We start from the raw sequence: 27,109 nt of genomic DNA, 5'->3' as shown, positions 1-27,109 counted from the left end.
GTTTGGTGTGGGCGCGGGAAGACCATCTTTCCAACTCTGCATGAAGCCCCCTACCCACAACAGGCACTCTGCATATTGTCAGTCACAAGTGTCTGTAAACTTATAAAGAAGTCCATATCGTCCACATTGGGAGCATACACGTTCAGTAGAGTCATAGCTACGCCATCCAGAGTCCCTTGCACCAGGACATACTGTCCACTTGGGTCCACCTCTGAATACGTCAGTTTGAAGAGCACCCCAGGTGCCACCCAGATCATCACCCCGTGGGTATTGGACAAATACGTGGAGTGGAACAGCTGGCCCCTCCATTTCTTCTTCTTCTATGCACCTGCTTCTTCCTCCATTAGGTGTGTTTCCTGCACACAGGCTACACTCACTATGTTACGCCTCAGGTACGACAGCACCCTATGGCACTTCACGTAACTACCCAGGCCCCGGATGATCCATGTGAGTATCTTAAGCCCCCCCCCCCATATCCTGCCCATTCTCGAAATTCTTCACATAATACATGAGTTATTTTCTTGATTGGGAAATGTTGGCTGCAGTTTATTAATATTGATTTATAGCATGGTTGCTCTTACTTTTTAAAAGGGCCATAAATCATTGTGTCAAACCACATATCGGCATGCCAATTATAGGCCTTAAATTATCTGCCTGTCATAAATCACTTTGTTCTCCAGTGACTGAACGCCCATGATCTTCATTGCTTTACATTATGTGTATTCTGTGTCATAAGTCACTTTTGACATGTTACCATATCACATAAATCACCCAACATCTGCATATCACATGCCCAGTAATCATTTTTGCCATAAATCAACCCAAGCGTTTAGTCCCTTGGGTATCTTGCCCCTTGGCATTGGCGTTAATCCTTTTTTGTGTAGGAGGGTACTCATTTTCCTTTAGGCTTAACTCGCTACCTTGTTTAATCCTTATGTCCAGCTCTCCGGCAGACCTGGGCTGCGAGTGGTGTGTTTTATGTACCTCCACCGACTACCTTACCCTGCCGTGAGGCATCCCAAGGTAAGTAGCCATGCCTCCCCGCTGTGTTGGGTGTGGCCTTTCCACGTTCCTTAACGCTCCTCTACACTGCACCCCCTCAGTCCCAGCCTGCGACTTGCTGGGTACCTTGTATTTGGTGCGGGTGGGAGGGTGTTTTTGTAGCATGGTTGCCAGGCTGCCCAGTTGAGAAAGGGGGGGTTCCGGCCCGGGCAGCCTCTTATATCTTTTATGCTCCCTGCATCCCAAGGGCACAGGGGGAAACGATTCAAATGATTCCTTGGCCTACCATTGGACCAAGCTGGATTTACCCCTTCTGCCCTGTAACGAGGGCGTGAGGGGGGGTTAATGGGTGCCACTCCCGGGCTCCCTTTGTTTGCGTGCTCCTTTGGCACGCTTTCCTGCGGGCCTAGGAAGGGTTTCCGCTCCAGCCCCTCTAGCCCCCTTCGTGAGCGGGCCTTTGCCCTATAAGTCTGCATCTACGTGACGGATGCACCTGCTGTTTTTCTTCTCCCTGTGGGCGACCCTCACCTTTTGCCCCTTGCCCCCGCAGTCTGGACTGATGCAAACTGTCTGAGCTTCCAAAAGTATATTGTGAAACCTAGCATGTACACAACAAACAACCATGCCACCCCTTCCTCTCCCCTCCCGTCTCATCCTTCCCCAGGTAAACACTTCAGATCCATAACGTCACAGCATTGTGTTTTCCCACCATCCTGTGTTAAGAGTAACTCTAGTGCCCCTACCCACCCCCTTTGTGTGCTATGCGATTAACACTGTTGCTCAAACTGGTGCCCACGCATCACACAGAAAACTATTCTAAACCCACCAGTGTGCAGGAGTCAGTTGATCTGATACTGCCCTCACCCTATTCTGGATGGAGCATCATACAAGGTCTCCCTTTGTCTGTCCTATTAAGCCTTACATAACGTCCCGTGAAATTCAGTTATGTTAAGCTACTACTGGGTCATAATCTTGTTAGTCTTTCACATGTATTTCCATTTGTAACACAGATTCATAACCATGCCCCCATCCCCCTTCTCCAGTCAATACTTACACTCTAGTCCCATATCCCACACCTCCCTATAAGGACCAGTGTTCTCTCTCGCTCGGTTTGGGGTGCCTCTCATCTGTGCAGTATCTGGAAGGTCACTATTCACACCCCATGTATGGATTGCGCATTCTTGCTGCAGTCCATCTACTCATTGGTGACTGTGCCATCTTCTTGCACAACGATTCTTAGCGTGAGACGGCTCCAGGATGTAGACTGGTCCTAAGAGCTACCTCGACTAATGTCTGTGGGTCTCCCAAATCTCCTCCATTGCAGCATTATCTGAGTTCCTCGTTCTCACCGCGGCGCCTTGTCCCATTGCTAAAGCCATGCCCACACATCCTTTGGTGTCTCAGAGAAGTTTGATTTGGCCTTGGTGATCACTTGTGGTTTGTGCCGGGAACAACATGTATGACAGTCCCATAGTTCTGAGCTTTTGCTTCACCTCCAAAAATGACTTCCTTTGTTTTTGGATTTTGGGGTTGTAATCTGTAAAAATGCCTGTAGTGTGGTTCTCATACTTCAACACCCCTGCGTCATGGACTGCCCTGAAGATGCATTCTCTATAACAGTAGTTAAATATTGGTGCAATCAGTACTCTTGGAGGGGCACCTGGCGATAATCATCACCAAAGCACCCATTGGGCTCTTTCTACCACAAACATGTAAGACAGTCTGAGGGTATGGGTGACCCATTCCTCTTTGTTGATTCCCCATTCACACGTTCAGGGAACCTTACCAACCACAGATTATTATGGCAGAACCTGCCCTCAGTCTCCTCCACCCTCTTTTACAGTACCTTTGTAGCAGCCGTGAACCACACAACCTGTTCCTTGAGGGTGGCGACATCTTTATCCAGGTCTTCAATTGATTGTTCTGCCACAGTTACTCTCTCTCTGTTACTCTTAGGAGGCCTGTGCGCAGTAGGGCAACTTCTGTTCTGGCAGTATCTATCTTACCCTCCAGAGCTGTACACATCATTGGATTGCTTCTGTGGTGGCTGTTCTTGTGGGCTTCTCCACCATTTCAGTCAAAGAAGACCCTGGTTGGCATGTGCTAAGCTGCGGAAGGGCCTGTTGCATAGTGTACTGGGTGATTGTGATTGTGTTACTTTGTTGACTCTTGGCCGACTTATCCTTCCCGTATTGGTCCTTGTGCTCTATTAGTCTGTGCTCCTGTGCATCCAACCAGCCCACCCATATCTCTTTATCTTGGAGGAGGAGGCAGCTTACTGCTCTACCACTCCAACTTTACTCTCGTCCCATCATTTAGCACCAGGGCATTGAGGGGCACACTTCAGCTTCGCATCCCTGCCACGGTTTACAGTCCCTCGCTGATTGTGCCAGGACTTTGCATCTACAGCACCTTCTCACAGCACTGCTGTTGTGGCCTATGCCTGGTGAGGCTCTCGCACACCTTGTGTCCTTGCGTTTCCCATTGGGCTAATGTCCTACTTTCACATTAGACACCCAGTGCCACTGTTCAACAAGACTCGCATCCCCTTAAGGGCCACCACACTTCGGTGAGCCAGTGCACAGAGATCTGTTACGCTCCCAGGCTCTGTTGCTATCCAGGTCCTCAGGCGTGGTTGCACTGCAGCATTGCCCCCTGGTCTTTGCTTCCTCCAATATGCAGATGTCTGGAGGGTTGTTACCCTTAACCAGGGCCCCAGCGGGCCTTCCTTCCCAGGCAGGGGCACAGTGGACGCAGTCGTGGCCACCCCTGTGATGTCCTTAATTGCAGCCTATCGAACGCCCCCCCTGCTGCGTGCTCAGTTTGGGTTCCCCCCTCTCTGCACAGCTCCAACCTCTGCTGGTGATCAGCAGTTGAAGGATTATCTGCAGGTGCCACGGAGTCCTGCGGAAATTTCTGGTGTCCTCTCTCCTTCAGGTCGCTCAGCAACGAATGCTCTGATTTCCCTGTTTCCTGTTTCCTGGGCCTCTCGACTCCAGCATGGGCCTCGCAGCCTCTATCCTCAGCGCATTTCTGCCTTTGGTGTCTCCTGGGTGGGGGAGAAGGGGTCCCTGCTTAGCCCCAGATCCTCTACTACCTGCCAGGTCAGACCTGCCTGTCCACCTCCCCCACTTCGTGACGGCCTACCTCACAGGCTGCTGCCAGGCTGGCCCACGGGCATCTGTTAGACCTTTTATGCTTAGGGTCGTCTTTCCTCAAACTTTGCCTGCTCACCTCCACTTTTTGCTGTATCTTTTTGTTGGCCTTAGGGCTCTGAGCACTTTACACTGCTGACCAGTGCATGTGCTTCTCCCCTAAAACATGGTAACATTGGTGTAATACAATTAGAATAAAATTTACTTGTGAGTCACTTGTAAAGTGGTATTCCGTATACCCTGGGCATGTAAATTAAATGCTACTACTGGGCTTGCAGCACTGATTTTGCCACCCACACAAGTAGTCTTTCAAACCTGTCTCAGGCCTGGCATTTCAGGGCCTGTGTGCAGTTTACTGCCACTTTGACTAGGCATTTACATCTACTTGCCAAGCCTTAAACTCCCCTTTTATTACTCGTCACCCCTAAGGTGGACCCTAAGTAGCCCTAAAGGCAAGCCCTAAGTAGCCCTAAAGGCAAGGTGCTGTGTAAGGAAAAGGTAGGACATGTACATTTACGTTTTACATGTCCTGGTAGTGACAAACAGCGATTTTTTTAATTTTTTTTATTATTATTATTATTATTATTATTTTTTTACTGCTGTGAGGCCTACTCCTCTCACAGACTATCATTGGGAATTCCTTAATACACTTTTAAGCTGTAATCCCTGATTAGAAAGGAGCAGGTGCGTCATGTTTCATATTTTTTAAATAATAATGATAAATCCTCTTTAATGGTTAAGTTGAAGTTAACATTACTATTTTAGAAATGCCACTTTGGGCCTTTCTCTGCTCCGACTACACTGTGTGCCTTGCAGCCTGTCTCCAATACACGTCTGGGGTGGGTGACAGCTACACTTTGTGCAGTCTTTCTAGATAGCCACAAACACAGGAAGGGTGGGTGTGACAGAGAACTCCTTGCATTTATCTGCATTCTGATAGCTTTTCTGGGGCAGGAAGAGAGAGGAGCAACTGACACACCTTAAAGAGAGGGCCTGTCCCAACACAAAGGGCTGAATGCCTCTACTAAAAGTCTGGAGCCAGGGCTAGGAAGAAAGGAATTATGCGCACTTCAAAGATCCTTATTTGAAGCCACTCCCACTTCAGAGGCACAACAGGGTATACATACTGGGCCTCTGACCCTACCAAGACACTATACTACTGGACCCTTGAAGAACTCTGCCATGAATAAGGACTGCTGTGCTACAAGGATTGCCACTCTGCTGGATTGCTGCCCTGGAAGGACTGCTTTCGGCTTTGTTGAGCTGCCCTGCTACCTGCTGATCTATGCTTTGCTGAGGACAAGGACTGGACCCATCACACCTGAACCCAGAGTGACTCCAAAGGCTTGCTGGCTTTCTCCCTGTTCTTCTGCAGTCTCAAGGACATTAAAGTCTGCCTGCAACCAGTACTTGGACTCTGTCTGCTTTGAGTCCTGCTCTGCCAAGTGGTGCCAACCCAGTCCTGGGCCCTTGGAAGTGTGTATCTGTGCTACAACCCCTGAAAACCAAAGCTTCTCTGCCATTGTGCCAATCGGAACTGCCGTATCCCTTCTCGACTGCAATGCATCACCACTGATGCTTAGGATGAGGACTTCCCATTGCTGACTGTGCGGCTCAAGATCGACGGATCACCACCGGTCCCAGCACAGTGCCTTCACATTGCCGGCTGGACACCTAGACGATGAAGCATCACCTTCATCACAAAGGGTTTGACGCCACACCTCAAGGGCATTGCATCTACAAATGCGCAGTTCGACGACGAAGCATCCTCTTTTGGCATGTATTAGAACCCAATGCATCACCTTGGCATCACTCCTTGACTCTTCCGTCCATCCAAGGTACTTTCTTAGCGAGCCCTACATGGGTCCTTACCCAGCCTGCTCTCCATCACGGTTGACGTGAACTTTGTATTTACCCCGGTGTAGCACTACCTCAAGTAACCTCTAACCTCTTAACTTATGAGCACTACTTTTGATTTATTCTTCTAAAATTCATACCTCTGCTTCTGCTTATTGTATTTTTGTCGCTTTGGTATTGTTTTACTCATAAAAACAGAATCTATTTATCTAACCCTGTGTGGAGTATTTTTGTGGTGTTTTTATTGTGTTACTGTCTGAACGTGTTGCACAAATACTTTACAGATTGCCTCTTTGGATAAGCCTGACAACTCTGTGCCAAGATACCAGAGGGGGAGCACAGGTTATCTCTAAGTGTGTATCTAACTTACCCTGACAAGAGTGGTGGTTTCTGCTTGTACAGGGTGCATACTCTGACAACCAGAAACCCCAGTTCAAACAGTATTGCCTTTGCTCCAGCCGGCACCTGTCAGTGAGTGGCACAGCCTCCTCAGCACAGCAGGAACTCTAGGAGAGCTCCCCACTCTAGGTTGCCAGACTCCCTTCGTTCCACTGGCACCGTTGGCCCACACTGCTGCACCATGTGTGTAGAGGCCCTCCTTTGTGCCTTGCAGCATCCAAAGGCTCAAAGCTGCTCCTCCTAAGAAGCACTAGTGCAGTCGTACAGCAATCAAGTTCAGGATATTAAGTAACCCAGTTTTCAGGGTTTAAACCTCACATGCAGGGAGGATTGTAAAGGATTATGACTTGGGGCTGCGAAGCTCGGGCTTAGTGCGTAGGGCCATCTATCTTGCCTGGCAACGCCCCTCCTCATCTCTCTTTTGAAGGTCTTGAAACATGGTTATTTTACAAAATACTGGGTTTTAAGTACCTCTTCACAAGCTACACTTTTTTTTTGGACTGGCCCTCAAGGCCCCCTCATCACAAACAATGAAAAACATGAAATGCCAGTGCGAATATCAGAAAATCGGATGCCCACCCCCACCCCAGTCTACACCCCTGATTCTGATCTTTTTACACTGGAGTCAAGGAAAGTGCCATTTTGCCATTATTTTGTTGTCCTTTGTTCTTCAGATGGGATTAATTATGATTGCTCCCAGCTTTAGTTTTGAAAAATACTATATTAGAAATAGTTATAGTAAGGAGCCTGTGGGCGGTCCTCCACTGGGGATTTCCCTAATTAACGCAGCCTTGCACCTGAGGTTGCTCTGAGGTACTGCACACGCTGAATAACTTTAGAGGCTTATACTAAGTTAGAGCAAGGATTTAGCTCCAAAGTAATGGTCCACCTGCTATGACCGGGAGTATGCTCCAAGAGACTGTATAAACAGTTTCCTGTTGCAGGTGATCCTGAGGTTGGGTGCGTCTCAGAAGGCTATCAGGGCGTTCCACAGGTATTTTGCTAATGGTAGTATTTAGAGTCTTAAACTGCCTCCAGCAGTAGGCATTGCAACTGTAAGTTGACGCCTTCCAAAAGTAATGGGATTCCTATTCCCACGCAACAGCATTACAAGGAATTCTTGGGAGTCTAGCGGTAAAATGCCAGAGACAACAAGTATGAGGATGGATCCAGGCATAAAATGTCCACCTTTCATTGCAGGGTGCATGCCTGCTCAAGGGAGACATCCAACCACTAATAATCAGTTTGTTAATACCTGCTGCCCTGGTGCATTTGATGTTGGACCACTCTCACTTGTCTCCTCTGAAATTCAATCCTCTGAGTAAAGATTGAATTAACTTTTATGAGCCATATGCACTGAAGCAACTGCTTTAGCTGAGCTGCTTATTGAAGACTGACTGGAGGCCTCCTTCTCTTGCTACTCTGAGAAACCTTAAAGGGACATTGCAAATGGACATTCACTTTGGCATGAGAAGTTGGAGGTTGAGCCCAGGAGGTATGAGGTTTGTATGCTTTTCATAGTCCCTCAGATCATCCCAGGTTGAAACCAACTTCTGCTTTGTTTTTGTCATGGGTGTCTCTGGAGTCTTTGGGAAGCTGAAACAAGAGAAGCTAGATTGCTTTGCATTTGTAAGACCAGTGGTTAAATAGTAATAATGGATGTGTTTTCGAGTTATTAGTGGAAACATAATTAGTAAAGCCATTTACACTTGTGCTGTCTAGGTGATTTAACCATTTCAGGTACACTTCCGGAAACAAGTTTAGTTTTCAAGCTTCCACTTTACTCTTGTGATTTAAGTGGCTGGGTGACTGATTGTTTACAGCAGACCTTTTAAGCACAGAGAGCATGACATTTTACTTCAATTTGAATATTTTATTTAATGTGTTTATCTACGAAGACCACACAACATTTAGTGCCTAAAACATGACCAAAGAATTGTGTGATGAAATAAATTACTACATAGTACTGTGACCCTTAATTAACGTTATGTATTACATTTTAACATTGGAGCATAATATCCAAAGAGAGCAAAAATTAGCAAAGCCAATAGGTCTGGTATTGTAAAACTGGTGGGATGGTTATTTATTTTATTGCAAGCATATGCCACAAAAATAAATAGGAAAACAAGCAGTCATCTAAAAGTGGCTCCCATATTCTTAAAGAAATTCACATACAAGAACCTTTTGCTCAAGGATACACAAAACAGACCTCGAGTGGCTATAAGAAAACAAATTCTCAAAAAGAGCTTTGTGTTTATAAAGTTCAGTATCATTCAGAGAACCTGTCGGATCTTCTTGCTTAGAGTTCTATCCAGGTAAGTAGAGTGTATCCCAAGGTGCTTTGTATGAAGTAATCTGCATTCAAGCACCAGGGATTTCTCTAAATCGTGGCAGGCTGTGCTTGCAATCTCTGCTGGTAGAGCTTTGGGCTCCGGATCTTCTTTCACCTTCCAGTTATTCCCTCTTTGTAACCTTTTCATAGGAAGAGGAATCAAACATATACAATTAGACAAGAGAATGTGTTGATGTGTGTTCTCTTTTTTTCAAAGTGAAGTTTGTAGGCATGTGATGTATAAAAGGCACTTCACTGACGTATCATATCCCTTTAAGAAATTGTAAGACCTTTGAGTTGTATGATAACTTTCAAGACTTCCAAACCGAGGCATGTGTTAGCTTCAGGTTTCAAGAAGTTGGATGGAAAATGTGCTAGCGTTTGCACCAAGAATGTTTGGTTCTATTTAGGACATGGTGGCGAGGATTATCCCACTCTTACTTTATCACAATTATTTTCAGAAGCCAATAACAAAACATTTACAATATTAAACTACATTTCCCAGGAGTCTCAACAATATGTCCCGACCAATCAGGATCGACCTGCCCCCTCAAATACTGTTAACACCATCTTGATTGCCTCCTTCTTTGTGAACCAACAGTCCAAGAGAAATATCCGAACCAAACACCAAACGTTTTTAGGGCCAACACATCTAGGACCCTCTGGCAACAACTTGTTGAAAAAGAACTTATTCATGAACAACTGCACAAAGTGAAACTCCTTGGAAACTGCAACCATCCACATCCTCACTCTTGGTTCTGATCTGAGCCTGTAACAAGAAAATAAAGTATACGTAATACCCACAATCCCCATCAACACAAACAAAATGGGTGGGTATACATTAACAGTGCATTCTTTAACAGTGTAATTTGCAAGTATCATAACAATTCGACATGAACTGTGCATGGAAAATTATTAAATCTTAAAATGTACACAGGCCCCAGGGTGGGATAATCCTTGCCTCCATGTCCTTAATAGAATTTAAAATTCTTGGTGCTAGTGCTAGCACTTTTTTCGTTCTATGTCAGGCTCAGATTATGGTAGTTCAAAGCTTATTCACCACCACTGAGGCTACTTCCACAATGGGCTTATAGTAGAACTGCTTAAACATGGAGTCTGCTAACCAGTCTGGTGTTTTCATGATATCCTGTATTGTGGAACCCAGAGCAAATGCCTTAGATGCTATGGCACCCCTGACTGAATGAGTGTCAAAAGCTTGTATATCAATCCCAGCTTCTAACATCACATGTATCAGTCATCGAGCTATAGTGGCCGCAGAAACCAGTTTAAACGTTTTTTGCAGAGAAATCAACAATTGTCCATTAGGATCTTGCCTCAATAACCTGGTACAATCCTTGTATACTTTCAAACATTTCACTATACATAAATGAGCATTAAAAGGAAAAGCTGGATAATCAACAGTTTTGGTAAAAGATTTAGTTCATCTAGTGATAGAAAACAAAACTCCTTCCGGAGTGAATTCTCTACCTGCAAGATCCAGCGCCTTCACATCAAGGTTCTCCTGCAGAAGGTTCGACAGGATAGCCAATGTGGTCAACAATTCCTCCCTGATCAACTGATCATTAGGAGGCCAAGCCTCAAGAAAATGAAATGAAATGAAGAGCCACATTAATATCACAAGAAGAAAAACATCTAGATTTTGGGGGATTTTCTACTCTGATACCATTCAGGAGTTTTCAAATCACAGGGCACATCCCACAGCAACATTACCTAAGTGTAACTGTCTCACGGAAATGGCTGTACTGTCTCACTGACCTGTAATATAAAACTTTAATGGCCTTTTAGGATAAGAAATTCATAATTTCTGTTACATCTGCTTCCACAGAATCCAGGTTCGTTCCAGACACCAAGCCACCCAGCATTTCCTGGCTGAAACATATCGCTTCCAGGTGGATGGAGCCCATGCTTGAGTAATGAACTCTGCAGCTTTGCCTGAAATTCTAGCAGGCACCATTATTGCCAGAAAGCCTCCAGACTATCCAGCACAGCTGCCCTGAGAGACCCATTGGATGCATCTCCTCCCGAGGGCCCTTCAGCATCTTTGGAAAGAAGGGAAGGGGCAACTGAGGATCGCACGTCCACTCCAGAAGGACCAGAATCCAAGGTTGGCCCTTCCAAATTGGAGAGACTAACACTGACTCTGCTGATTGCTGCTTCACCTGCTTCACCACTCTCGGTATTGCAAAGGGGAGGAAAGGCGTAGTTCAGGTCTCTTGACTAGTCTTGAAGGAAGGCATCCATCGCTTTCGCCAATAAATACAGCCTCCAGCTGAAGATCAACTCTAATTGACGATTCAGTGTGGACGCGAACAGGTCTATCCTGCAAGGATCCCTCGTGTCCTAGATCAAACTGAATATCTGAGGATGTTGATGCCAATCGCTGGGATCCGCTAGGTGCCTGGAATTCCAGTCCACAATCGCATTTGACTGTCCTGGAAAGTATTCCACAACCATGTAGATTATTTGATACAGGCAGAATGACCAGAAGTCCTTGGCTACTTTTGCCAGAAGTTGCAACCTGGTAACCCCCAATTTGTTTATGTAACGCACCACTGAGATGTTTTCCATCTTCAGCAGAATACAGCTTGTCATTTTCTTGGGGGAGAGTGTCTGGATTGTGAAAGATCCTGCAAGTGTCTGTGAGGAGTTGATGTGGAGGTCTAGTTCTCTGAGGCCACCTGCCGCCTGTAGAGACATTGCCACTACGTGTGCCCCAGCTCCACCGGCTGGCATCTGATTTTGTGATCACCTTTGGGTGTGAACTAAAAATGTCCTTGCTATTTCATGCCTCTTTGTGGCCTAGCCCCTATTCCATATCCGCCTTGGCCTCATTTGACAATTGAACCTGCTCCGTGTAAGCCAAACCCCTCCTTGGATGTTGAATCTTGAGCTACTGCAATGCTCTATAGTGCAGCAAGCCCGGAAAACCTGCTTGGATAGAAGAAGCAAGAAGCCCCACTAACCTCGCAGTCACTCTCAAGGATACAGTCTGTTTAGATAACATCGACCTTGACTACCTTTATGTCCATGAACTTGTGTTTGGGGAGCAATAACTGAGACTTCTCTGAATCTACCAGAAAACCTAAAAATTCTAAGGTTTGGTTCTTGCAAGGAAGGGACTTCGCCTTTTTTAACACAAACCCCAGGTCCTGCATAAGATTTACAGTCACCTGAAGAGGGCACAACATTATTTTGTGAGATTGCACCATTATCAGTAAATCGTATCCCTTCTCTTTGACATGTGTGATAACTGATTTCAGGGCTGTGGTAAAACACCAAGATGCTGTGGAGAGACAGAAAGGCAGGGCCACATATTCATACGATATTCCTCTCCACCTTAACGGAAGGAAACATCTGTGACAAGCAAAAATGGGAATGGCAAGATAGGCATCTTTGAGGTCTAGGCGGCCTATCCAATCCCCTTCTTGCAAGGTAATTGTATATGATCCACTGATTGCACTCTCTCAAGTTCAAGAACAACTTGTGTCCTTCACCCTTCTTTTGTACTAAGAAAACATTGCTACAGAAACCGACAGGAAAAGGACTGGAGCAGGCAGTTTCCAGAGCAGCTCATCTGTCTATGAGTCTATAAAAGATGCTTCTTGATGAGGAAAAAGACAGTTGAGACTGGAGTGTGGTCTGGTATGGGGTTTGACAAAATTCTGGTTGAAAACCCTTGACTATCTGCAGCTCCCTAGCATCTTGTGTCAACCTCCTTCAATAAACTCTTCCAGCCCCTGTACTCTGACGGCTACCTCTCTCATGAAAGTGAATAAAATCTTGGAGCCTTCCTTGGCGCTTGGTGAAAACCTACAGTTGGGCCGTGATTGGTTTAAGGGCTGAGCCAGGGCCTTGTTTACAGACTGTTGGAAAGCAGCATCCAACGCATCAACTAAATCATACTCCAGGTATAGATCCTGATCATCCTGGGAATAAGATTTGGACTTCTCTTCATCAAAAGGTTCTCATTCAGCCACACGTCTAATAATGCAGGAATTCCGATGTAAACAGCGATCAATCAAAGGGGAGCGACCCCAAATCAGTGCAGAGAATAATAAAATGGTTTCCTGATCGGAAAGACTCTTCAGGATGAGTCCTTTAAAGGGAATATTTCAGGCTCAGCCAACTCAGGCGTCGAGGACATCAAGTGGGAGCTGAAGGTTCTAAAAGCATGACGCTGCTCTGAATCTGTCACCAGGGCCGGCTCTAGATATTGCAGCCTTGAGCAAAAGGCATATCACCGCAGCATTCACATTCCGCTGCTTCAAGCGTGTAACTGAATGAAGAAATGAAAAGCCCAATCGGACTAAATGTGCAGTCCCAGCTCCCTGATAGTCATGCCTAAATGAGGGACAGGCCCGACTAGTTAACGTACCCTGACACGGATCGAAGGCTCCAGTGATGGTCTCGGGAGGAGGTGGAGAGGTGTGAAAGAAATGAGGAGAGTGGCATTAGCGGGCAGTGAGAAAAACTGCTATCGGGACCGTGTGGAAATTGAGCCCTACAGAAGCACAAGAGCCCACTAGTCAGCAATATCACTAATAGAAAAAAAAACATAATCATCAACCAAGAAAGATAAAGTGAATAAGATGGAAAAGTATGTATATTCACTGCTAAAGAGCAAAGAAAGAAGCAGTCAAGATGGTGCTTGGAGGATTTGAGGGGGAAGGTCGTCCCTGATTGGTGGGGACATATTGCGGAGACTCATGGGAGCTGTAGTTTGATGTTAGAAATAATTTTTTTGTTGGGTATTGTAAAAAATTGCAGTAAAGGAATAGTAGCATAATCTGAGCCTCCAGTCCTGACATAGAATTAGATTGCATAGTTTTCTTTTTCATGTAGCTTGTCTAATAAATGAATCCTCTCTGCATGACCATGTATTATATTCTTATTATACTTAAATAAAAAACACCACCATTGGGCTAGACAGAGCAAAAAAAATTCATTTATTTCTAAAATTGTCCTCTTTTTGCTGTGTGAAATAGTTTGCTGCTCTAGTTTTTCTTGAAGCAGTGTCCATTATTTACAGTGAAAGGCAGTCTTCTGGATTAGTAGTACAATAGCCAGTAATGTGATTGATTTACTTGTATGTGTTAAATGTAGAATGTGTATACACAGTCTTCCATGAGTAACTTGTTCTTATATGGTTACAAATATACCGTCACCAAGTGACATAGAATTAGGTAATAATTTAATGTCTTGTATGTTTGTTTTAGGTCAGGAGATGTGGTTAAAGAAGCTGAAATGGTCTCAGATCGACAAGTTTAGAAAGTTGAAATGGCAACCTCTGTATTTATCTTCAGCACCGGGATACACAGCAGCTTTCCACAAGTCTTATGAAAACCTTGCCTTTTACTGGATCCTGAAAGCGGGGCACATGGTAAATTAAATATATGTTAGATTTCTTCATTTTAGATGTTATTCAATATTTTGGTTTAGTAAGGAGGCTCTCTTGAACACTTTACCAGGTATTTTAAGGCCACAGAACCACAGGTACATAAAATAACACTGCTGCAAATGAAGTCACTTGTTCAAGAGAACAGTGGGTCTTAATTGCAGCTTGAAGTTAAAGGCGGATCTTTCTTTACTTTACCTTAGTTGGCCTCTGGACCAGAGGGATTAACCAGTCCCCAACACCTGCATCCACCCCATCCGCATGTGCAATATATTATAAAACACTCAGGGGGTCATTACTACTTCAGTGGTCATTTCTAAGGACCGCCGAAGCCGCGGGTGCCACAATACCGCCAGTGCTGGTGGTATGCCTGACACCCTATTATGACTTTTCCGCTGGGCCAGCAGAAAAGCCACATCAACAATGAAGCCGGCTCGTAATAGAGCCGGTGGCAATGTTGATGTGCAGCAGGTGCAGAAGCACCCATCGTGCATTTTGAAATGTGCGATGGGGCTGTGCCAAGTGCATGGACAGTGCAGGGGCCCCCAGGGGCACCCCAAGTGCCCCTTACCCCCAGCCTTTCCATGGCAGTGTTTACCAACATGGAAAGGCTGGCGGATGGGGACTCATAATCCCCAGGGCAGCGCCACGGTCATAATACGCCTGGTGGACACAGCCAGCCTGATGGCGGTACTACTGCTGCCGCCAGTGAGGCGGTCCGGGACCACTGGGGTCGTAATGAACCCCTCAGTCTTTTGCTCACTGCCCACAAGGACTGGACAGAGAAACCTGCTTTTCCAACTACCTTGTCTGCCACACCCAGAGACCCTCCCTCAAAAAGTCAGTTTATTCCGTGCCTCTAAAAACATGCATTTGCAATGCAGTAGGTCTTGCATTTGCTTGAGTTGGGAGCCATTGGCATTGTAAATTCATAACTGGACTTTTCTTGCCACATAAATTGGTCAACCCTAGCTCATAATTGCTTCTTTTCCTGCCATATAATTCCAGTGGCCCTGCATATATATCCAAAGCACTTTTATTTACCTTCTTCCTCTGCAGCAAAAAAAATAAATGTTGCCATTTAGCATCTTAATTTAAATCTGCCATGCTAATTCCAATAGAATACCACTTTAACCACCCCAACATCAGAGTTGCTGGCTGGCTAACATAATTCCTTAAAAAAGACACAAGACAGCCACAGAGGAGAAATAAACTAGAGGGCTCACCCAAACATATTAAGAGTGTTCAAACAGTCATAGTGTTATAAGGATGTTAAGTTGGCCTGAATAATGGTCATAATTGTATTAAGGAGAGATTATTAAAACATATACAATTATCATGGAAACCTTTAACATAAATTAACTTTTGGCATTAGACTGTAATGCTCAAAATAGCCCCCAGAGGGCACCATAACAAAAATATAATTTATAAGAAACATGGTCATGTAACCATATTGTTAGCATAACAATAACCCCAGGAAAGAAACCGGAGAAAGTAATGCAGTGTAACCATATACTTAGCCCCCAGAGGGTGTTTTTAGGGCTTGCAGGCCTACTGTAATGATTACAAACAAGGCCTTTAAAACAAAATGTCTCCCAGCTGTAAAACAAAAGTTCTAGCCATGATAAAGCTTAAAAGACACTGAATGGCTGGGAGGGATTATTATTTTGGGGGTCTCTCTAACATAGTGTGGGGACCCAGAGATGATGTAGATGGAAAGAGCACATTGCGGTCAGTGTTTTGAAGGTGGTCCCATTGCCCTAGGCCCACCACAGGCTGAGTTATGAGCAAAAATGTTTTGTAAAAGTAATGTCCTGCAAAGCATATTGAGCGAGTTTTCCAAATGCAGTAAATATTGTAATATCAGTTCTCCCGCTGTGCCGGGAAAGCCACTTTTGGTTTAAAGACTTCTGTTTTACATAAAGCATTTACCAATTTGAAGTGTTTTAAAGGGAGAACCACAGGAAATTACTCTGATTAGGTAACTGCCAACAATGTGACCAGTGCGCCCATTCCGCTGTTCGAGTTCACGCTGTTGTACCTGTTCGCGCTGTGAGCGCCATGGCCACTATGCAGCATGAAGGGGAGAGACAAAAGAAAAAAAGAAAAAAATAGTTTGCCCACGCTGAAGTATATCCGCAATCGTGCAATAATCCATGTAACCAGGGCAGTCTGCGAGGTGTGACAAAAAACGGCCTCAAGGCGAGTCAAACGTAAAGCATTTATCAGTGACTTTGAATGATTTTTGAAGGGCAAGCCCATGAACAAATGAAAGTGATGGGCGGGAGATGGGCATGGTTAAAAGCCTACAATACTTATAACAGGTCAAAGCCCTTGCACGCTTGACCTAACAACCTGCACCTCCCATTGTCTGTGATCAATAGCCCACGGTTAGGTTTTGTGTGCAACTCTTGATCTTTGCTCCTAATACAGAGGAGCCGATTGACACATTCAGACACTTGTTTACAAAGATGAGAAAGAATAAATAATTTACTTGTACCTCCTGCCCAATTGGATGAGAAAGGAATAATCTACTTTTGGTTCTTTCTCTGTCCCACTAGTCCCAGACAGAAACGTATGTGCCTCCTGCGTGGTCATCGCTCAAGAAAAAGGACCAACAAACACTTCATGTCCTCCATTTAAAAGCCCCCAAGAGAAACCAGCCTATATACTACCTCTTATCCACTTGGTGTACAACAAAGAACTACCCCTCACTTCCGGCTACATGCCTTCTGGAGGTCAGAGACCCTGATTTGATCTTTGAGCTGCTTGCATGTCACTTGACTATAGAGACTAATTGAATCTCAAGTCTTCCACGTATTGGACTTTGGAGATTAATAAAACTGCATACTGTATCCAGTGCATACTAGGGACATTTAGAGACACTATGTTGTGTGCCCCCGTTTTCCAGCTTCTCTGGAACACTCCTAGTGGTAGTGGGCCTACCGGAGCAGATTGAGGTAACCTCCTGCTCCTGGTCACCAGATATGAGAGCCTGCCTACATCTACTGTTGTTGTGTATCATAGCTACAGATGAACTGCCACCCAGTCTGCCACGGCTAGAGAAGTACTTGCTCTCATGTTTCTTCACCCCTAGCATGGGATGAAGAAAACTGTCTTCTTCCTTTTTAACTCCTGCCCAATCCTACCCAGACAGCAGAATCCCTTGCATCAATTGTCCTGACTACAGGGGCTAGTGAATGCATTCTATTAATCTAGATTCCATTCAGTCTGTGGCCAGACACATCAACAAGGTACATTTCACTAAGCTAGCAATATATAAGAATGTCTACCTTATTTTCAGGGGTGATAGAAAAGATCCAGACTTTAACTTGAGGTCCTGCATCTTTCGGCTACCCTGCTTCTCCATCATTGTATTTAGCGGTGTTGACAAACCTTAAGTTTCCATTTCCTCTTTCCCACCTGTTGTCAAGATATTGCCTCGGGCACAATCTGATTTGCCTTCCTACACTGTCAGCAGCACCACCCCACCAGCGAACAACTGGCGAAGTATGTATTAGGTCACTGTTTAGCTATTGAGGATGTTGCCGCTTGGTTGAATGTTGATTCTGTAGAAATCATGACCATCGTTGACAATATAAGGATCTCTTGGAGGGAAATGTATTCCTATATGGAATTAAACCATGTATTCCTCTGAAGCAAGTGAAGCTTGCAATGGTTTCCCAGTTCCGGTGTGGGCAAAGCCTCGCCAGAAATGATTCTGTTTTGACATATAACAGCAGAAGTGGATGGAGAACATCCAAGCTTTTTTGGGCTATTTTGGGCTTGTCATGCCTTCTTCTCAGTGTTGGGTGAGATCAGTCTTTGGCACTGCCTATATGGTTGAAAGAGAGTCTGCTTTTAACTCTCTAACCAGTGCGTGTCCCAAGGCATTGACAGATAATGGCATTTCATTAACTGCTTTCAGAACTGGCACACATCAAAGGGCATATTCTTGAAGCTCCCTTTGCTAAAAACAAACATTTCTGTCCATTGTGTCTCCCAGTATATGGCAAGGTCATCATGGTAAAATCCTTATCCTTTTTCTCTCCATCTGCTCTTCCCTAGTTCCCTACTCTCAAGAGTTATAGACTCTGAAACTACACACCTCTTGCAGTGAGCCCCTTGAAATATTCTCCAATGGCATGAATGATAAATTCTCTAGGACTGTATCTACCTCCACATCTAGGGTTCAAACCCATATTGCGACGTGGTATAGCCTTTCATTAAAACCCATGATGTAAGCCAATTCTAGAATCGTGTTAAGATGAAAGAAACCGTCAAATCCACAATAAAAATCCCTGTACTTCTATGTTACAATAGTGTTTATGTAATAGAGTGATCATTGACACAAAAAAGGTATTCTGGACTGACACCATAGCAAAAAAAGACCTGCTTAAGCAGGTTGCATTAGCTACAGCTCCGACTGGCTATGATTCACGTAAACTCCCTTCTTCCTACATGTCAGCAAACTGAACGTTTTCTTCATATACATAATAATACAAAAAATCAGGCAGAGACTTGCTGACTTGACAGATAAACGGTCTACTCTCCTGCTTTCATCACATGCTAGGTCCCTTACATTTTTCTCTCAGGCTCTTATCTCCCACAACATTTACCACAGTGAAAAGAATTATATGCACATTAACACCTAATGAATTCCCATCAGACCTTACCTTGCTTGTGAAATCTGGCTACAGTTTTGGTTTTGCCAAATACACACCTATCAGCACACTTTCAGTATTGGCTAAAATCCAGACGTATGACACCATTATGGACGAATCTTGACATATACAAATGTTTTTGACTGCCATATTATAACTTTGGGATGATATCTTAGGATGGATGAAGAGTGAGATTGTCATCTGGTCTTGCTGATGCTCTCTGCGGCCTTTGACACAGTTGATCATCGTGTTGATCAGTGCTAAAGTGCAAGTACTCCCTATGTAAATTGTATTGGTGATTGGCTTATCCACGATTGGCATATTTGGTTTACTGGTAAGCCACTAGTAAAGGGCACTATGTGTGCCCAGGTCCTGTAACTCAAATACTACTAGTGGGCCTGCAGCACTGATTGTGCCACCCACATACGTAGCCCTGTAAGCATGTCTCAGGCCTGCCACTGCAGTGTCTGTGTGTGCAGTCTTGCATTGCCAGTTCCACCTGGCAAGTGGGCCTTTCTTGTACATGTAAGGCACCCCTAAGGCCCGCGGTAACCCCAAGGGCAGGGTCCAGTATATGTTAACGGTGGGAGATGTACTGATATGTTTTGCATGTCCTATCAGTGAAATACTGCCAAATCTGGTTTTCACTGTTGCAAGGCTTATCTCTCTCATAGATTAACATGGGTGCTGCCTTTAAATATCCTTAAAGGGTAGTTTCCCTTTGAGAGCAGATAGATAGACAGATAGAATACATCTTTTTGTAAAGTTAGCTTTTAAATTCTGTTTGAAAATGCTGCTTTTAGAAAGTGGGCATTTTCTTGCTTAAACCATTCTGTGCTTCTGCCTGCTTGTGTAATCCACGTCTGGGTTAGACTGACAGTTTGGCTGTTGTGAATTCCCTCTAGACAGTGACACAAAAGGAGCTGGGTTGTAGCCTGCATATCCTGATGGGCCACCTGGTCTAGAGTGGAGAGAGGAGTGGTCACTTACACCTGAAAGGGCTGCGCCTGCCCTCACACAATGCAGTCTCCGACCCCCGGGTGTGTGTCTGGGGCCAGGTGTGGGCAAGATAGGATCTTGACAACAACAGACACTTCTTTGAAGTTTGCCTACTTCAAAGGAAGAAAGGGGTATAAGTAGTGGACCCAAAACCCCAGACTTTTATTTTTTTTTTAACACTTCTTGATCAGGAGGAACCTCTGCCATGGAGAAGCGCTGGAGGAGGAGTACTGCCCCTTTGCTGTGTGTGCTTTGCTGGTTTGGGCTGCAGTTGCTGCTTCTGCCTTAAAGAGGACAAAGGCTGGACTTTGCTGTGTATCCTGCTTGTGAGGTTCTCCAAGAGCTTGGAGTAGAGCTTGCCTCCTGTTGGAAGTCTCGAGGATATCAAAGACTTCAGCTTCATCTGCCTACAGCACTGGGAACTGTGTGTTTTGTGCTGTAGCAGAAAATAATCCATTGCGACGCAGTCAACGATGCTGCTGCCTGCCCCGTGACCTGACGAAGCCACTCGGAGCTGTGCCCCACGTCACACCGCAACCCTGTTCTTACCAACGACGCCACCTGATGCCATCACTGAGCTGCTACTTGCAGTGTGACCTGTGGGCCCAGCACTCCGCATCGCCTTGCTCGCACTGCAGCCAGGGCATCCCCGACGACGACGCTCCACACTGACACCGATGCTACTGCCTGCAGAGTGGGCTGAGGACACCGCTCGTGAGGTACACAGAGCACCGTCCCCTCCCACACTGCAGCCTTTGTCCACTGACGCTAGCGCCATCAACTCCAGTGTTGTCATCCTATGGGCGCCGCACAGAGCCCACCCACTGCTGCGCCACCGCCTTGGGCCTACCGACGACAGCACTTCAGTAAGGACAATGCCGCTGAATGTACCTGGAGACGTCGCACCGCGCTGCTTCACACCGCAGCTCTGGTCTCACCGACGCCACAGGATGCCATCACCGAGCCGCTGCCTGCACCGTGACCTTTGGGCATCACACGTCGTATCGTCCCACTTTGCTTCGCAGCTCCTATGCCATCCATGCCTGCACTCCTGACTTCGTCATCAGCCCGGAGTTCGATTTGCAATGCATGTGACTTCAAGGGCCCAATGACCCCCACATTGACCTCTGGAACCGACGCCGCACTCTGGATCTCATCTCAAGGATCACGACGCCCTGCATTTTCAAGGTACTGTTTGTGCAAAGCCAATGTGTTCTGCTTAGGCAAGTCTGCATTTTTCAAAATGTATTTCATTCTTTTTCAAATATTCAAGACAAAAACATTCACATATTAAAAAATAATGGAGAGATCCAGCAGATTGGCACACCACCTGAGAAATGAAGTGTACTCTTTCAGATAGCTGGTACATTTGAGCAGGCAAAATGCCACCACAGCACAAGAGAGCCAGTGGGTGAAGTTTACTGACCTGTTACCCTGTTCTATATGCTGTAGTGGGTGAAGCCCCTTTTTATGTATATATTTTTATTATGAAAATACGAGGCTGGCTAAAGCTGTCTCTGGGCCAGATGAATAATCCATACCTATAAGACCCACACCATGAAACCGTTGACTTGTGTGGGCATTAAATGTAATAAATCAGTCCATCGGTTGAACCCTTGTATCTTCGCTCTTTAAATCTTTGGCAACTACTCCTCTTGTTTTTGAGCCAATAGAGGCTCATTATGAATACCTCACTGATCACTGCCAGTGTTTCTTTACAGACCTTCAGGGAGAGGTAGTAGGTGACTTTGGTGAACATGTATCTTACTCTCCTCCTTAATAAACTCTAGTTTGAGATATAAATTTGCCCTTCAGAGGACCATCATCTCAATTGGTTATATTTGCTATGTCGACAGTACTCTGCACTGTTCACAGTAATATATAATATGTACCTCCTTCGATGGGAAAAAATGATTTGTGATTTAGGCATTCACAGGTTAGGTTTGTAGTCCGCACCAAGTAATGTACATTTCAATTTGGATGCACCTTCGACTCTATAGAAATGTTGCCCTTGGACATTGGATCGTTATAACCGGTTTGTAAATTAACCTTACAAAATAAGGTATCATTGAAAAAAACTGCTTCACTTTTGGAACAATGCTGTCTGGCCTGGGTCTCTGGAAATATGTTGTTCACTAGCCCAGGAAGGGGTAAATGTGGATTGTGAGAAAAAGGGTTGTTAGGTGAGAAGGGTGAAACCCTGCTCAAACAATAGCTGCCATCCTTGTCAGCGTAAACCTACAAAAAAGTCACTTAATTATCTTGTGCTTAACCCTCTGGTTGTTTTAATATAAGCAGACAGGCTTACCTTAGAGGTAATGTGTTAAGTATTTGTGCAGCCCACTCAAACGTTAAACTCAACACAAAAAAAGTTGCACTCTGATTTAGAAAAATTTAGTAAAATGTATTAAATTAATTGACACTGAAATGACACAAATCCAGAGAGTAGATCTGGAGATATGCAATTTCAAAGGTATAAAGTAAGTATAGCACCTAAAAGCACAAAGCACCACTCACGGTTATCTGGTCATGCAAGATCAGGTGAAAGGCACAAGTTCAGACTGACACTGATGACGTGTGGGCCTAATATACAGACCAGGTTAGTCGAGCTGAAAAAGTTATCTTCTAGAGTCCAGCTTGAAAAGTTTAGTTTGTGGTGGAGGGGCCGCAAGGAGCAGAGAGAGCGTTGCAGATGGTTGTCGCTGTAGTGTAAAGTGAAAGCCAGGCGTCGCGGATGGTCATCGTTATAGCGTGAAGATCCTGCCAGGCGTCACAGATGGTCATCGTTATAGCGTGAAGATCCTGCCAGGCGTCGCAGATGGTCATTGCTGGAGCTTTGCATTGGTGCTCACCGTGGGCTGTCAATGCTGTAGCGCAAAGTGCAGATCTCACATTGCAGGTTGTCATTGTAGGGCACACAGTCCGGTTCACCAGAGGTGGTTGGCACAGATGACAGGATCCGAAAACTTGAGGGTTTTTCTTTTCTTCTAGGAGGAGCTAAACTGATGCCACATCAAGGGTCTGTAACCTGAAAGGCATCACTTGGGGATCAGGAACTCACTCCAGCAGAGGCCAGCAGACCTCAGGCAGGTCCATTTAAAGGTCTAGTGCAGCAGGTCAGCTGGGCAGTTGCTGAGAGGCCTCTGGAGCGTATTGTGTCTATGTAGCTCCCTACAGGAGGCCAGCTACAAAGGCCTGGGAGTCACTCAGCCTGGGATAAAGGGAGGAGGTCCAGTCTTCCTCCTCAGACAGGCCTCAAGCCGCAGGGCAGTCCTCTGGTAGCAGGGCACTCCTGTATTGTCCAGGAGTGAAATCCAAGGGTCCTGTTGTTATACCTGGTGCCCACTTCGTAGCGGAGGAAACGTCTGAGTCTTCCCCTTACAGAAGTGTCTGGAATTTCCTGCCCTGGTCCCAGACTGTTTGCTCACGCAGTAGGCTAGTGTAAAGTCCTTTGTGTGTGAACTGAGGCAGTGTTTTTGAAGTGTAAATGTGACCGGTGATGGCTCCGCCCCCTCACTAAGTAAGGATGGTCCATCCTGCCAACACCCAGACCCTCTATTGTGTGGCTGTCTTGGAGAACTATTCCAAGGCCAACTGCCAGCTACACCTAGTCATGTGACCCAGGAAACAGGCTGCAGGCACCATGTGGTTAGGACAAGAAAATGTTAACTTTCTAAAAGTGGCATTTTCAGAATTCTGACTTGAAATCAGACTTTACTATTAAAAAGGGTTGAAAATTGCAATTCCTCAGACACCAAACAGGACATTACTACCTGCTGTCAGACCAAAGTTAACACTTAATAAATGTAATAAGGTAACCCATTGTTATCCTGTAGGAGAGGTTGGCAATGCAATGCAACACATGCCCAACTCTTTAAATACAATGCACCCTGCCCTGTGGGCTGCTTAGGGCCTATCATAGGGTGACATATGCATTAAATAGGAAGGTTTAGGCATGGCAAAGGTTGTATTTTGCCAGGTCGAAATGGCAGTTTAAAATTGCACACACAGGCTACAGACATGTTTTAAAGGGATTCTTAAATTGGGTGGCACAATAAGTCCTGCAGGCCCACTAGTAGCATTTCATTTAGAGGCCCTGGGTACACATAATACAACTTTACTAGGAACTTACAAGTAAATTATATGCGCCAGTTGAGTGTACGCCTATTTTAGGATTGCAGCGTCCCCATTAACACAGACTTTAAAGAATTGCTGTTGGCGGTATCAAACATAAAATTTATTGCAGATTTGCCCTTAAGGATATTTAGAACAAAAGCCTAGAATTTCCAACCAACATATTTACCTTGTATTGAGCTGCTCTTATGTTCTACTCTGTAATAACTATGGAAGTGCAATTTCCTTTACATTTCAAAACCAATGTGGGGTGAGGATCTTAGTCCACATAGTAGTAGTGTATCATATTGTTACAACACACCCATGCAAGAAAAACTGTTAAATTCAAATGTCTCTTTAAGCGGTGGTTATTCTCTTACATACCAGTATCGGTCACATCAGTTGTCATTTGGTGGCATGCTTAACCATAACAGGTAAGAACTGCTGCTGTATGTGTGCACCCTTACTCCTGATTACCCAGAACATCAAAGGTAAGTGAGGACTTAAGACACACCCACTACATATAGGGTGAGCTACAGTTTTACCTTTTATATTGGCTCCCCAGTAACCTCTTGCTTCTGTGTGCTTGCTCTTGACATTTTATTTATCTTGCCCAGTTGTCTGCCTACTTGATTTCCCTTGACAGTCTTGAACCACTTGAACTGCTTTTCATTATGGCTCCACGCATAAACCTGTCTCTCTTCCCTCAATTGGGCTGTACTTTCACTGATTTGAGACATATTATTCCATTAGGAATTGTGTTGGATCGATTAAATTCATTAACAATCTTTCTTTCCATGTTCTCTCTTGCATCTCCTTGATAAAATAACCCTTCACGACTGTTGTCAGTATTAAAGGCATATCTTGTGGCATCCATTTTTAAGTAACCTTTCTTTCAACAGGTTCCCTCTGATCAGGCTGACATGGCATTGAAAATGCTCAGGATGGTGACCAATCAAGAAAAGTGATGGGAAAATTGAAGGTGCAGTAAACACCAAGTTGAATCTACACATGGCAGTCGAGTACCGAGTGGAATTACCTCCATGTTAAACTATAGTATTGGCAGGTAGCCAGCGGGAATGGCTTCTCTGTTTAACAGACCTTGCTCTGAATATAGAAGCTTGAGGCTCTGACCACTCATGTTTTTCATATTTGCTTCCCATGTATCCTGGTGTTTGTAGTCTTGCTTTTATCTGTAGTGAGGCAGTTTTGCAAATCCATGAATACACTGGGACCCTAGTCTGGGAAACAGAATTACCTCAAATCTTACACATAGCGGTTGGGCATTGAGTTTCGAATATTGCAGCTCTAATATCGTGTGGTAATCTTGGGATCTTCAGAAAGGACCATAATTTCTTATTTTTGTGCAAGGAGAAGGGACAATCATGTTTTACTTTGTGCAAATTATGGTACTTTTTTTCAGTGCTAATGTTGAGTGTGGATTTTAGATGTTCAATCTGCTACATCAAGTTCTCTCTTCCGGAGGATGCATTTGTGTTGATCCATGAATAACTGTCCTCTTGACTATTTGCACAGTTATATGGAGCTAACAAGTTTTTTTTACTAAAAGAACAAGTCGATGTTTTTTTTTAGTAATGTATCAATCAATCGTTACTCTTGTAAAGCGCACTATTACATAAACAAACTGTACATTTATTTTTAAATGAGGTACGTTTTCTACTAAGGCTGGTTTGATCAAATATCCACTCAATAAAACTTACTTTATCAAATTCACCTTCTTTGTAGTTTTATTTACTATCCCTATTGTGTTTAAAGCCTGTGTATTTCAACTTCTCGTACATTTCTGGTTTGTTGAGCACCTCTTCAATACTACAGTAACACAACACCGTCCTAGCTTCATGTGGCAAGGGCAGAGTATCGAAGATCGTCACGGTCATGCTGTTAAAAGTATGAGGTCTCCAGACTTACAGTATAATGAGTGATATAGGTGTGATAATGGTTCTTCTGACTGTCTTGTTACTAAGAATTTGCGTGACATATTTATAATTTCATTGTTTATGGATTGCTTTAGTCTGATAGCCACAGCATAGCACTAACGAAAGAGAAACACAGCAGGTTCATTGTTTTTTTAGAATGTATAAACTAGAACATAAACAGTTCACAGTATTATACTACGTAGCATAAATTCATGTATTGTTGAAAGTATGCGTATGGGACAGATTAAGTAGTGCACAGTATAATTTGAATATTATGGCTCATTAGCCAAACATGTCAGATTCCAAGTTATTTTTTTGTATGAAGTCTAGTGGAATGAAAACAAATTATAGGTCTGTGTATTAAGCGCACCCCGTCATGCCTGAACAAATGCTGAACCTAAATAAATAATGCTTTTATGTGCTATCACCCACAGCGCTCTCACCTTGCACAAACCAGTCACCCCTATATTCAGCTCCTTCTTGGTTTTATTTATTACAGCCAGCTGCTGTGTGCCCCTCCACACCCTCCTAGTACCCATACATTCTGCGATAGAGGAATAATTAAAACACTGGGCTTGTCCCACTTTGCCTGTACTCCAACAACGCTGACACCAGTTACTCCAACGCAACCCACCAAGGCCAAACCAATAAAGCAAATATCGTGTTAATTCATTTCTTGCTGAACATACCTCCACACACAACTGCTTCCCCACCTATCCAAACCCTTCAGCAGGTTTTTCCTCCTTCTCTAACTGAAAACGCTCTGTCACGGCCCCTATCCGAAAAGATTGGCTTTGTCCAGCAAGCCCGAAGACCATAAGCAGCTTTTCAACACTCCCAGTACATGCCCCAAGCTTAACGCAAAACCATTATGTGTAAGAAAATCCCTCAATTCAACTCCAAAAAGGCCCACAACTGTAACCAAGGGCAAACCCACGCCTCACCCGAATGATGTATGTGCACCACTACACCCTTACTACACCCTTACCCTTCTGATCAGTCTTAGACCTCCTCATACGCACTTCGAAACTCTTTGTATGCACAAAGGTTGGCCAACACCAACCCCAAACTTCCTTTCCCATCTACCAACTGTGAAACCAGTGAGGCACCGAAGAACATCAAAATTAATTGCTCATAAAAGAGGTGCGCTTCCCAGGCAGAATTCCACGTCACTCTCGCCTACTCTTCTAGTGCCCCCAGGAACTCAATCGAAATTAGACACCTTTCCCTGGCCA

General features: G+C 44.7%; 1 protein-coding gene across 3 annotated transcripts in view; it reads left to right on the top strand.

The window, feature by feature from the left end:
- Positions 1-25,671, top strand: part of SCPEP1 (serine carboxypeptidase 1) — a 196,165-nt gene extending 170,494 nt beyond the window's left edge. For all 3 annotated transcript variants that reach the window (XM_069200008.1, XM_069200007.1, XM_069200006.1), the window contains exons 12-13: positions 13,983-14,146; positions 24,840-25,671. In XM_069200008.1, coding sequence (XP_069056109.1) covers positions 13,983-14,146; positions 24,840-24,905 — 230 coding nt within the window. In that variant the 3' untranslated portion in view covers positions 24,906-25,671. The remainder of the gene's footprint in view (positions 1-13,982; positions 14,147-24,839) is intronic.
- Positions 25,672-27,109: the final 1,438 nt, after the last annotated feature.

Source organism: Pleurodeles waltl, chromosome 7, assembly GCF_031143425.1.
Source record: "Pleurodeles waltl isolate 20211129_DDA chromosome 7, aPleWal1.hap1.20221129, whole genome shotgun sequence".
Taxonomy (NCBI): Eukaryota; Metazoa; Chordata; class Amphibia; order Caudata; family Salamandridae; genus Pleurodeles; species Pleurodeles waltl.
Note: the sequence above shows the minus strand (reverse complement) of the source record. Positions and strands in the feature narration are given on the sequence as shown.